This window comes from Lupinus angustifolius, chromosome LG04, assembly GCF_001865875.1.
Source record: "Lupinus angustifolius cultivar Tanjil chromosome LG04, LupAngTanjil_v1.0, whole genome shotgun sequence".
Taxonomy (NCBI): Eukaryota; Viridiplantae; Streptophyta; class Magnoliopsida; order Fabales; family Fabaceae; genus Lupinus; species Lupinus angustifolius.
The window spans coordinates 20256309-20269094 of record NC_032012.1 but is presented as its reverse complement, the minus strand read 5'-3'; the positions used below and the strand labels follow the sequence as shown (position 1 = coordinate 20269094).

Genomic DNA, 12786 nt, shown 5'->3' with positions numbered 1-12786 from the left:
CCTTTATGATTGGTTGTGATTGAAAGCAAATGGCCCTTTCTTAAATATATGGTTTCCTAAAGTTTTAAATTGCTGTGTTGCATCTAATTATGACCTATAATTATGATGGCACCAGTCACATCTAAAATCATGGTTGGGACATTAGCCCTTCAATTATACATAAATGGTACCTTTCTCAATTAAGTTCCAACCAATAATGCTTTTGATCTTTCTATTATTAACTTGTGAATGATTGAATTAATGTGTAGAACTATTATCATTAACTTTTTTTCAAAATTTCCTATTTAGTGTTCTACTCTTTTCAAACCCTACTAAGTAAGAGTTTAATACATTGAGACGCATTTTTATAAATAAAATATTCTGACTACATATAATTGAAATGGTAATGGTGCTTTTTATGTGTCCTAAAGACTAATTATCATGTTATCTTAAGCTCTAAATGGTATATATATATATATATATATATATATTATACATTTTCATTCAATTTTTTTCCAAAAAATAAAATTGTTTGTATGTATTCTTATTATTCATTCCTGATGATCTATTTGTAAAAAGTCATAACATCCATGATTTTGAAATTCTGCTTTAATCTCTATAATTGAAGTTTGAGCATACTAGAAGAAAAAAAAAGTGGAAAGAAAGGGACAAGAATCATAATTGCAAATGGGTACTCTTCTTGGTGCCCTACAAATTGGGGTATCCAAATCCAATAGAAGTCTCTTTTAAAGACACAACTTAACTATTTGTACGCTCCTTGATCAATTATGATGAAATCCTTCAAATATATGCATAAGATCTCAATACATTTATCACTCATTGTACCAATTTTTTTGACAAATGCACTACACACATGGTGCATTGGCCATGCCTTGGTCCTTGTTAACCACTATCACTATTAATAGACCCTCATGCATTCTACATATACTCCAATTATAAAATTGGACCATATCTTTATGGAAGTGGTTGTTTTTCCTCATATTTTCAATAGCAAAAATGTAATTTCATATTAAATAAAAGGGTAAAAGTGTTATTACATATTATGTTTTGTGTGTTATTGTGTGATATTTGTCTCTCCATTAATTGACAAGATCTTTTTCCTGATGCTTCTCTTATATAAAATAATGAAACAATGACGGAGACACTTGAATAATTTTCTAGCCAAACTTCTCTGAGAAATTCACCAACTACATGTACTCTCTTACCTAAGACTCAACACTCATTGTATTTTAAGCCCTTAATTTCTTGTCCCCTCTCACCATCACCACCACCCTCATTTAAACACCACTTGAGTTTTCTCTCTTCACTCTCTTCTCCATACTCATCCTTTTTTCATTGGTAGGTCTTCAAATCTGCTTTTAAATTCACTTCATTAATTGATCCAAAACTAGCTCTTATCTCTATTTGACAACAACTACCATATACTTGACTCATTAAACTTGTCACAAATATTTTCCTATTTTTACTTTCTTTTCTTGTTGAAAATCATAGTCTACCTATACCCTTAAGTATTACACTACACATGCCATAACTTTCTAGGAAAGTGCCATTTATTTTCAGCCCATAAACTTTCATTTCCAAGTTCTACTATACATGTCTTGTGTTTATTAGTATATTATTATTACTATTTATATTATATATTCAAGATCTGAGAATACCCATTTGGCTGCATTTTCTATAACATATCTGATATGGATCTTGTAAGCAAAAGATACTTGATCTATTCATCATCACAAGCACTTTCACCAATCACAAGTCAAGGGAGTTCTTCAATTTTTCACCCTCATATGCATCATTCAAGCACAAGTTTCCCCATCATAGCAATTGCAATAATAGGAATATTAGCCACAGCTTTCTTGCTTGTGAGCTACTACATCTTTGTGATCAAATGCTGCCTCAATTGGCACCGCATTGACATCCTAAGACGTTTCTCTCCATCAACAAGGCGCGAAGACACGTCGCCTATATACTCTCCAGGGACCGAACCTCGCGGCCTAGACGAGGCAGTGATCAGATTAATCCCATTGATTCAATACAAGAGACAACAAGAAGAAAGTAGTAGTAGCATTGGTAATAGAGAATTTGGAGAAAGAAACTTTTGTGAGTGTGCTGTTTGTTTGAATGAGTTTCAAGAAGATGAGAAGCTTAGGATTATACCAAATTGCAGCCATGTGTTTCACATTGATTGCATAGATGTTTGGCTTCAGAACAATGCAAATTGTCCACTTTGTAGAACAAGCATATCTTTAACAAGCAGATTCCAAATTGATCAGCTTCTAAACACAAGCACTACTACTTCTTCTCCTCAACACCAAAACTCCAACATTAGTGTTGACCAAGATTTTGTTGTGATTGAATTGGGCAATAATGATAATGATAGAAACCAAAACAATGCTTTAGAGTTACCAACAACATGCCCTATTATTAGTCCTTCACCAAGGAAGTTAGAGCAAAGAAAAAAATCAAGGAAGCTGCATAATAAAGTGACAAGCATGGGAGATGAGTGGATTGATATTAGAGCCAAAGATGAACAGTTTTCAGTGCAACCTATAAGGAGGTCTTTTTCAATGGATTCATCAGGGGACAGACACTACTATTTGGCAGTTCAAGAAGCATTGCAGCATCAGAATAAGCAAGTTATTAATGAGGTTAACTTCATTGAAGAATGCAGTGGTAGTAGTAGAGCCAAAAGATCATTCTTTTCCTTTGGATATGGAAGTAGATCCAGAAGTTCTGTGCAACCTATTCATTTAGACCCCTGAAATTTCATTTTTTTTTGTCCTACCCTCTTTTCATTATGTTCATGTTTCTTAGAATTTGATGTTTTTTTTGTTAGATAGAGATATTAGATGTATGAATAGGTGATAGGATTGTATGACACACAAATATTGAAATGGATTTTATTTTATTTTGAAACCATAATTTCTCTATGATGTTTCTGAGTTTTTTTTATAATGGCATGTGAGGTATGGTCCAGTTTGGTTCAAATGACATGGAGCTATGATTATGAGCATCATTGCTGAAATCATCAAATCTTAGCTTTGTAAATCAAAAGTTTTTTCCCACTATGGATCAATTAAGCTATTCCATGTCTTATTCTAGAAAAATATCAAAAGGAGATTTGGCTTAAAAGAAAAGTGCTAAGGGAATGACACAAAATACTAAAATGAGAATCCAAGGGTGAATAAAGTAGATACATAATTATTAGTTTGTATTTAAATGAAGGGGGTCCTTTTCTATTGATAAGTAGTATACAACCACCAAAATTATATTGCTGTGAACATTGTATATGTGTTGTAATTTTGGTAGATGGAAGGAAAAGTTTGGTCATATTTGGTTGGGTTGGTGATGCATTCTTGTTCCAAGTTTCACCTGTTTCCAGCTTGTAGCAATTAATCATTAATTTGTAGTTGAAATATTTTATATAAAAGAACAACCAAGTTTATAGGTAGTAGTAGTAGTCATGGTTCACAAGCTCAAGATGATATGTAAGATTGGAACTTGGAACGGGTAATAAACACATAAAATGTGTCATCATCCTAAGATCCTATCCAACATTAAAAAATAACATGGAATTTGTGTCAATTGTGGTAGTAGTTCATAATTTGAATGTATAGAGAAATCAATCATTAATTGTTCTAATTTTCACCAACCAAAAACTTGATTGCACATAATAATTTCTTGTAAGCTCAGCTCCTCAGTAATAGTGACAACTCTACTTTTTTACTTATGTTAATATCATTTTACTTTTAATTTTGTTCAAAGAATCCCCTGTTATTCTCATAATACAATCCTCCAAAGTTTTTCTGCATTCTTTCTAGAGCATGTGCTCACAAGCATGGGCATGGATTGCACACTTTAGAATCCGTGAGATGTTGACTTTATCATCGTAAAAGTTTGAGGCAAAAAATACATCTTAAAATTGGAAAAAGATTTAATCCCAAAAGTGGAAAAATAATTTCGGTAAAAAGTTTGGGAGATTTAGTATTACTCATCTACCTCTTTATGTATTTAAAATTATAAAGATATCAAAGGATATCTCAAATTTGATATCTAATAAATTCAATTACGGTGTGACTCTTCTAAAATACATTTTAGTTATAATACATTAATTTAAACAGTCAAATCTAAATGTGATGAAAAATTAATATAATTATACCTCACATGATGAATTAAGATAAAAAAAAATTTAATCTAAATTCATATATGCTAGATCAGACGACCGAGAAACTTTCAATTATCGGGAAGTTTCATTGTTACTAGGGGTATGAGAAAAGTGAAGAGACGTAAGTTAAATACCACGTCTTTAATCAAAACCCTTTCGATTTTCCACTCATATCTAATGTGAGACTTCACACTTAAATAAATCCAACAATCTCCCCTCGGTACCACACACTTTTCGGCTGCTACCCCTTAAATCCATCATATCCCAGCCGAACTATCAACTCTGATATTACTTGTTGGACTAGACTGTGAACGGAGAGCCTCAAACTACTAGGGAGTTTTATTGTTACTGGATATGGGAAGACTAGAGAGCCACAAATAAGACACCACATCTAAAATTAAAGTTTTAATTCAATAATAATGAAACTCTTCTAAGAGATTTCCCGTAGTAGTTTGGTCCATATCTAAAGGGAAGCCTCATCCCATGAAACCTTAGTGTGTTTTAACAAACACAACAATTTTCTTATTAGTCCCAATAATCAGTGCCTTAATTTGTTAAGAATTTGTCACATCATTTTTCCAAATAATTGAAGTTCAAATACACTTTTTGTCATTTATATCATTTTGGATGTTCATTTTTTGTTTGGATTTGTTTTGTTCCTTTATTTTTTCAAAAAAAAAATGCTTTCAATCATAAATTCATAATAACATTAGTTCCTGATGGAATATTCCCTTGTCCATTTATGGAAAACACTGTTTATCAACTTCAACCTTTTAAGATCTCCTCATTAACCAAAAAGCTTCATACCCTAACCTCCATCACCCACCATATCCCTGCAGTCTATAATCCCCTTAATTTTATTGCCTCGTACAATGCATTAGCCTTACTAGACCAAAAATGTTAAAATAAACATCAATTTCACACTCACCGTCTTATATTACAAAATTTACTTACGTGACAAAATTTAAATGTAAGTGTATAACAAATTAAGTAGGCTCAGTTTTATGATACCATCAAGACATTAGTCTAATAGTGTAAGACTAAATATTCAAATAGGCCAAAAGTTTATTCATAGGAGTGATATTTGTTCGTATGGACAATCATGTAAGATTGAGATTGCAACTAAGAGGGGGTGAATTAGTTGACTTAAAATTTTATATTTGTTCATCTTCTTGTCCACCGAAGGCTATGTCCAGTACTCTTGCAGTACAAGAGATTTTCCACTAAATATTATAAGTTGTAATTACAATATCTCACTCCGAGACTCCTATGTACCTTACAAACTCACTAATATTTATCACCATGGAAAACACATTTCCAAGTAACTTTATCCCCTTTCTCATCACACCCCGTGAAAGAAAGTATTTTCAATGAATGAAGAATTATAACAGTGGCTTGGATTGTCTTTACAAGTATGAAATGTAATATCACTTGCAATTCAATAACTCTCTTGTATACTAAGTAATATTGTTCAATAGGTTTGTAAAACTTTGAAACAATTACTTCAAGTAACTCGGGAAAATTCTCTTTTACAAGTTTAAGAACTGAGTGCAAAAGTGCAGAAAAATAGTGAGAGAATTTTTAGAATTGTGTGAGAGTTGTATGAAAGTTGTGTGTTGTGATTATGAGTTTCAATGCCTTTATATAGGCTTTCCAACCAGCCAAAATGCCTCTTTGAAAGGGTAGGAATTGATTGGAATGAAACCATGTCTTTTGGGTTGAAACTCATTCACTTTGAATTTGAAAATCTGATGCAAAAGCTCTCAGTAACCGGTTACAACATTGAGTAATCGGTTGCCCAAATGTTATGTCCAACAGTGAATTTAAAATTCACTTAGAGTAATCGGTTACTCATGTTAGAGTAATCGGCTACTCAAGAACATTGAAACTTGACTAATCTATTACCCAAAGTTCAGTAATGGATTACTCAGTTCAATTTTTGTTGGATAACTGATTTCTCACTCATGTAACATGTTACTCAGATTTCAGTAACTTGTTACACAGTATTTTGAAAATTGTTTTATTTAAACTTGAAGTGTTTCAATTTTCTTTTAAAATGTTTTGAGCAATACTACTATTATATATTCAAGAGTATAGGATAGAAATACCTATTTAGACTTAGACTAAAAATCTTGAATATCTTGAAGCTTGAATCTTCATTGTCTTCATAAGTATTCTTCATTTTCTTCTTTTTGGTGATGTTGGTGTCTTCATCAAAACCGTGTCAAGGTCAGGAGTAGAGATCTTCTTCACAATCTCCCCATTTTGATGATTACAAATCAATATCTTCTTAACAGTGTAGTTTTCTAAGAGCAGCACACTTTGTGATATTCTTGACTTGTCTTGAGTATGCTCCCCCTTTCATTTGGAGTTTTGTGCCTCAAATAATTTTGACAGAAAATATATTATCCCAACTTTTCTCCCCATTTTGACTTCATCAAAAAGTAGAAAAGTCAAGAGTTTTCTAGCACAATATATATATCATACATGAAATAGGATATATATCTCATACATATAATAATAAGGATATCAAGATATAACGGAATTGGAGCAATAACATAAAAGTAAAAAGATGTTCAAGCAGTAATAATGTAAACATCAAAAATAAAAACAACATAATATAAGTTTGTCCGAAACAAAAAAAAATAACATTACAACAAGAAAAGCCTAACAACAGATATAATATAAGACTAATGCTCAGAACTGTCTTCATTAACATCCATGCTACTCAGCTTAGAAGAGAGACAATGAAGTTCAAACTGGATTTGTTGATTCTGTATCTCAAAGGCATCCATCCGGTTAGTGATGTAGCCTCGAAGAGAAATCAACTCATCTGATTTGAGGGCATGACAGAAGATGAGGAAGATTGAGCATGAAACTCAGAAGGTTGAGGTTCACAGGGATTAGCGGGGGCAGGTTCTGGTTCAGGAGCAGGAGGTCTATCTTTCTTATGCTTGTAGGTCTGGTCACGAAGATTATATGTGAAGCCCATTTTATGGACTACATCCATATCAATATGGCTTTCACGAGGATTAAGCGGGACCTTAGTTTCTCCAGCATTAGAAACACCGAAATGCTCAAGGATTTTTGTTATGAAGATTGCATATGACAAAGGGCTTTGGGTTCCTCTTACAGACCACATTTGTCTCATTATCTTCAGAGTCCAATTGATTTTCAGATTAAATTTCATAGCATACATTAATTGGAGTTCCATGTCACTTATTTGAGAGTGGTTTGAAAATTTTGGAAAGATGACATAACTCAGAAAACAATGAAGCAAATGGTCTTCTAGTTTGAGATGTCTAGCAGATAGGATATCTCTATTTTTAACAGTTTCACCATAATCTTGTTGCTTAAGCGTTTCTATTTCCTCGTTGGTAATTCTACATAGAGAATAGTAAAAATATTTTCGATCATAATTATCTCATTCGCATACAAGGCCAAAACATGCAATGCTCCCTTGATAGGGTATATTATAGCACAATGAACTCATGGTTTTCAAATCCAAAGTAATGTCTTTTCTTTTTTCATAGGAAGTGAGATGGTTTTTCCTAAAGTTCATGTTACAGTAAAATACTCTAATCATTTCAGGATAGATTTCATTCAATTCACAACAGAAATCGAAAAGGTTTTGTTGTCTAAAGAGATAAGGAAATAGAAAATCTTCAAACTCAAAATTCCCGAGATTACCGTATTTGGGGGTGAAGATAGTGCGACCATGGAAGTGCTCCTCAAAGATTTTATGTTGCTCATCATTTTCTAGAAGCCGCGCTAAGTCAAGAGGGTTGGACTCCAAAGATGAAGTTCCTTGGTTCCTCTGAGTCACATTTGTGTGTTGCTTCTTTGATCTAGAAGAGGAAGTCATGGATTGAGGTTTTTGAGTTTTTAGGTTTTTGGGTTTTGGAGTTTTTTTTTGGATTTTTGATTTAGGCCACTAAACAGGAAAATGATGGTTTAGAAGTGTTTAGAAGTGAAAACATAATATGAATGCACACAAAAATCACTCAAAACGGATCAAAAATGAAGATTTTAGATAGAGAGAATGGTGGCTACGAAGAGGGTTTGAAAAGAGGAAGAAAAGTGTCAAAAAATGGAATTTCATATAAATATCTCTACAGAGTGATTAGTTACTCACCTTTGAGTAATCGGTTACTCAATTTAAAAAATTTAAGAATTTCAAACAACAAGTTTGGTTAACCGGTTACTTACTTGGGTAACCGGTTACTGACCCTATAAAATTAGATTTTTATGCAATTTTAAGCTATGAAAAAGATTTTTAACTCAAATTTTGAATTATTTAAACATAAGTAAACATTTTTAAGTACAAGTAGGCATGAGATAAACATGATGAAACACACATATAGTCATGTTAAGATAAGTAAGCTTCATTAAGAATGCTTATTTCTCGTCTAATTTTATAAAAAGGTTCTTTAGCCAAAGGTTTAGTGAATATATATGTTAGTTGGTTATGAGTATCCACAAATTCTACCGACACATCCTTCTTTTGGATATGGTCCCTAAAGAGTGATGCCTTATATCAATGTGTTTGGTTCTAGAATGCATAACATGATTCTTTGTGAGGTTTATAGCACTAAAATTGTCACATTTTAAAGGAGTGCACCCCAATTCTAAGCCATAATCTCGTAATTGTTGTTTAAGCCACAACACTTGGGCACAACAACTACCTGTTGCTATATATTCAGCTTCAGCAGTGCTTATGACAACATATGTTTGTTTCTTGCAAGACCAAGAGACTAGAGCATTTCCCAAAATATGACAAGTATCACTTGTACTTTTCCTCTAAGATTTGCACTCAGCAAAATCTGAATCCGAATAACCAACCAAATCACATATACTTCCTTTTGGATACCACAGCTCAACGTTAGATGTACCTTTAAGGTATTTCATGATTCTCTTAACAGCAACTAAGTGTGATTCTTTTGTTTTAGGTTGATAGCGTGAACACAAACATACACTAAACATGATATCAGGTCTACTGACAGTTAAATATAAAAGAGATCTAATCATACCTCGATATTTTGATATTTCAATGCACTTTCATGCTTCATCTGTATCAATGTAAGTATCGGATCCCATAGGAGTAGCTATTGGCTTGCAGCCATCCATGTCAAATCTTTTTAGCAAATCTCTGCAGTACTTGGATTGACTTATGAAAAAGACATTATAATTTTTTTTGATTTGTAGTCAAAGGAAGTAATTTAACTTCCCCATCGTATACATTTCAAACTCTCCTTGCATAATTTTGTCAAAATCATTACATAAAACCTCATTAGTAGAACAAAAAAATAATATCATCTACATAAATTTGAACTAGTAGAGTATAATGATTTATTTTCTTTATAAAGAGTGTGGTGTCGACCTTTCCTTTGTTGAAACATTTTTCAAGTAGAGATTTAGTTAGACGGTCATACCATGCACGAGGAGCTTGCTTTAAGCCATAGAGATTTTTCTTTAATTTGTAAAACATAAGAATGATGTTTGTAATCTTAAAAATCAGGAGGTTGTTCAACAAAAACTTCTTTTTGAATGTAGCCATTGAGGAAAACACTATTTACGTCCATTTGATATAACTAAAAATTCAAAGAGCAGGCATATGCAAGTAATAGCCTAATAGCTTCAAGTCTAGCAACTGGAGCAAAGGTTTCATCAAAGTGTATACCTTCTTCCTGATTGTATCCTTTGGCTACTAGTTTAGCTTTATTTCTAACAATAATAGCATTTTCATCATATTTATTACGAAATACCCACTGAGTTTCAATAACATGTCTGTTTTTCGATATAGGAACAAGTTCCCAAACTACATTTCTATCAAACTGGTCTAATTCTTCTTGCATAGCAAGAATCCAGTGTTCATCCTCGATTGGTTCATCAATCACGAAGGTCATGCTTAGACACGCTTTATCAAGCATTCGTCGGGTAGTGATACATGTATTTAATTCAGTAATAATGTTATCAATAGGATGGTATCGATGAGTTCTCCATTATTTTGGTAACTCTGAATGAATATGCTCCACTTGAGAGGGGTGGATTATCATTCATTTTCAGATGCTCAGTATCAGTTGTAGGTTCAATAATAGAAATTTCATTTGAAGAAGAACTTGAAAATTCCTCCTCATTAGGAGTTAACCAATCCTTTATCTCAGGATTGGTTTCATCAAAAGATACATGAATGGATTCTTCCATGGCTAGAGTTCTTTTATTAAAAATTCTATAAGCTTTACTCATAAGATAGTAGCCTAAGAAGATTCCTTCATCAATTTTTACATCAAATTTGCCTAAGTTATCCTTACCATTATTTAAAACAAAGCATTTACAACCAAATACATGCAAATGAGAAATGTTTGGTTTTCTACCTTTAAAGAGTTCATAGGGGGTTTTCATAAGAATTGGTCTTATAAGAACTCGATTTGAAACATAACATGCAGTACCTACTACATCAGCCCATAAATATTTTGGCAAGTTTGTTTCATTCAACATTATGCGAGTCAGTTGTTCTAAAGATCGATTTTTTCTCTCTACAACACCATTTTATTATGGTGTTCTAGGAGCAGAAAATTGTGATTGATACCAAGATCATCACAAAATTCTTCCAATGAAGAGTTTCAAAATTCTCTCTCATCATCACTTCTTATAGCAGCGATCTTTAGTGATTTTTCATTTTAAACTCTTTTAGCATAAATGCTAAAAGCTTTGAATGTCTCATTCTTAGGAACTAAGAATAGAGTCCAAATGTATCTCGAAAAATCGTCTACTATAACAAGAGCATAGTAGTTACCATCATAACTTTTTGTCTTTTAGAGGCCAAATAAGTCCATGTGTAGTAACTGGAATGGTCTGTTGAAAGAAACCATGTGCTTAGATTTAAAAAATAACAACATTACCTATACCAAGGATTTTTCTTTGGATGTTCGCTACATAGGTAACAAGGCCTTTATTACTTGAATAAATGATAATTTTGAAACTCCACGTGCTATGTGCTTTGAACAGCCGTTGTCATGATAATACATTTATGCTTATGGCTTTCAAGCACTCCTGCAAAACAAATTAAAAAGATTTTCTAGGTACCCAATGTGATTTGGGTCCTGCGGGGTTAGCACATTTTTCTATCCATTTATATTGGCCAGATGACACACCATATTTTCTAATATGACAAGTGTTAGGTGTGTGACCAATTTTATCATAGTAAAAACAAGTGGGTAGATGCTTATGCGTCCAAGATTTTATTTTAAAAATAGGATTAGTATGAACATTTTCTTTATGAAACATTATAATACTTCCCATGATTGTTTTTCCTAATATATTCTCATTTTTAGCCACATGACTATTTGTATAGTCAAGACATCTACGGTCTGTTGAATGTATTTGGACTTTTATGATCTTGTTTAAATTGTTATTGTTCTTGTTGAATTTATTAAGTTCAAGACTTAATGTTGAAACTTTAGTTTCAATAGTAACACATTTTTGACATGAGGAAGAAGTGAGTTTTTCAATATCTTTCTTTAGAACTTTGTTATGGTTTTCCAAAATAAAATTTTCATTTTTTTGATTTAGGAAAAGTTTGGAAAGCTTAACATATTCTTGATGTAAATCATAGAAAGCATTTTATAACTCATCATATGAAAAAGTATCATTTGGTTTAGAGTTACTAACCTCATATTCGTCATTTGAATTGTGTGAAGTAATGAATGAAATATGTGATTGCTCCTTAATTCTAAGTTCTGCATTTGAACCGTCATCTTTATCTTCTAATATAACATTTGTTCTTCTATGCTTCTTGTCCTTCTTTCCTTTGAAAGTTTGATGTTTTTGTAGGGCTGGACAAGCACATTCAAGATGATCTAGTTTTCTGCATATAGAGAACGTAGATTTTTGCTTTGATGTTGATGCTTTACTATTTGTTGTAGACCTATGTACTTCTTTGGCTCCATGTATCCTTTCTAGAGTGTCCCAAATATATTTCGATGTTTTGCAACTTGACACTCTAAGGAACTCTTTTTCTTCTAGAGCGACACAAGAATGTTTTTAGCTTTAAGGTCGTATTGCACTTTCTTTTTGTCTTCATCATTCCATGAAGATTTTAGCTTTACTTCCCTTACATTGTTGACTATTGTGAAGGGTTCATATGGACCTTCTTCAACTGCATTTCATATGTCCAAGTCTTGAGATTATGTGAAGATTCTCATTCCGATCTTCCAAAAGTCATAGCACTCTCCAACAAAGCTTGGAGGGCGGTTGATGTGGAACCTTCTCCTAGGAATGATCTTGAGGCCATCTTCAATATAAGATCAGGCTTGAGAATAACTTACTCAAAAAATAGTTCTGGTGCCAATTGTAAGACTGAGATTGCAACTAAGGGGGGTGAATTAGTTGACTTAAAATTATGATCACTTTTTCTGTAATATCAAGAGTTAAGAGCAGCGGAAATAATTTGCAGAAAATAACAAGTAAATAATTGAATAGATAAAGGGAGACGAGAGTACACCAGAATTTTATAATGGTTCACCTTCTTGTCCACCAAAGGCTAGTCTAGTACTCTTGCAGCACAAGAGATTTTCCACTAAATATTATGAGTTGTAATTACAATATCTCACCCCGAGACT

At 32.6% G+C, this 12786-nt stretch overlaps 1 protein-coding gene across 1 annotated transcript; it reads left to right on the top strand.

The window, feature by feature from the left end:
- Positions 1110 to 2912, top strand: LOC109346156 (RING-H2 finger protein ATL16-like). Its single transcript, XM_019585561.1, has one exon. It carries the CDS (start codon positions 1692 to 1694, stop codon positions 2760 to 2762), a length of 1071 nt encoding a protein of 356 aa, XP_019441106.1. The 5' UTR covers positions 1110 to 1691; the 3' UTR covers positions 2763 to 2912.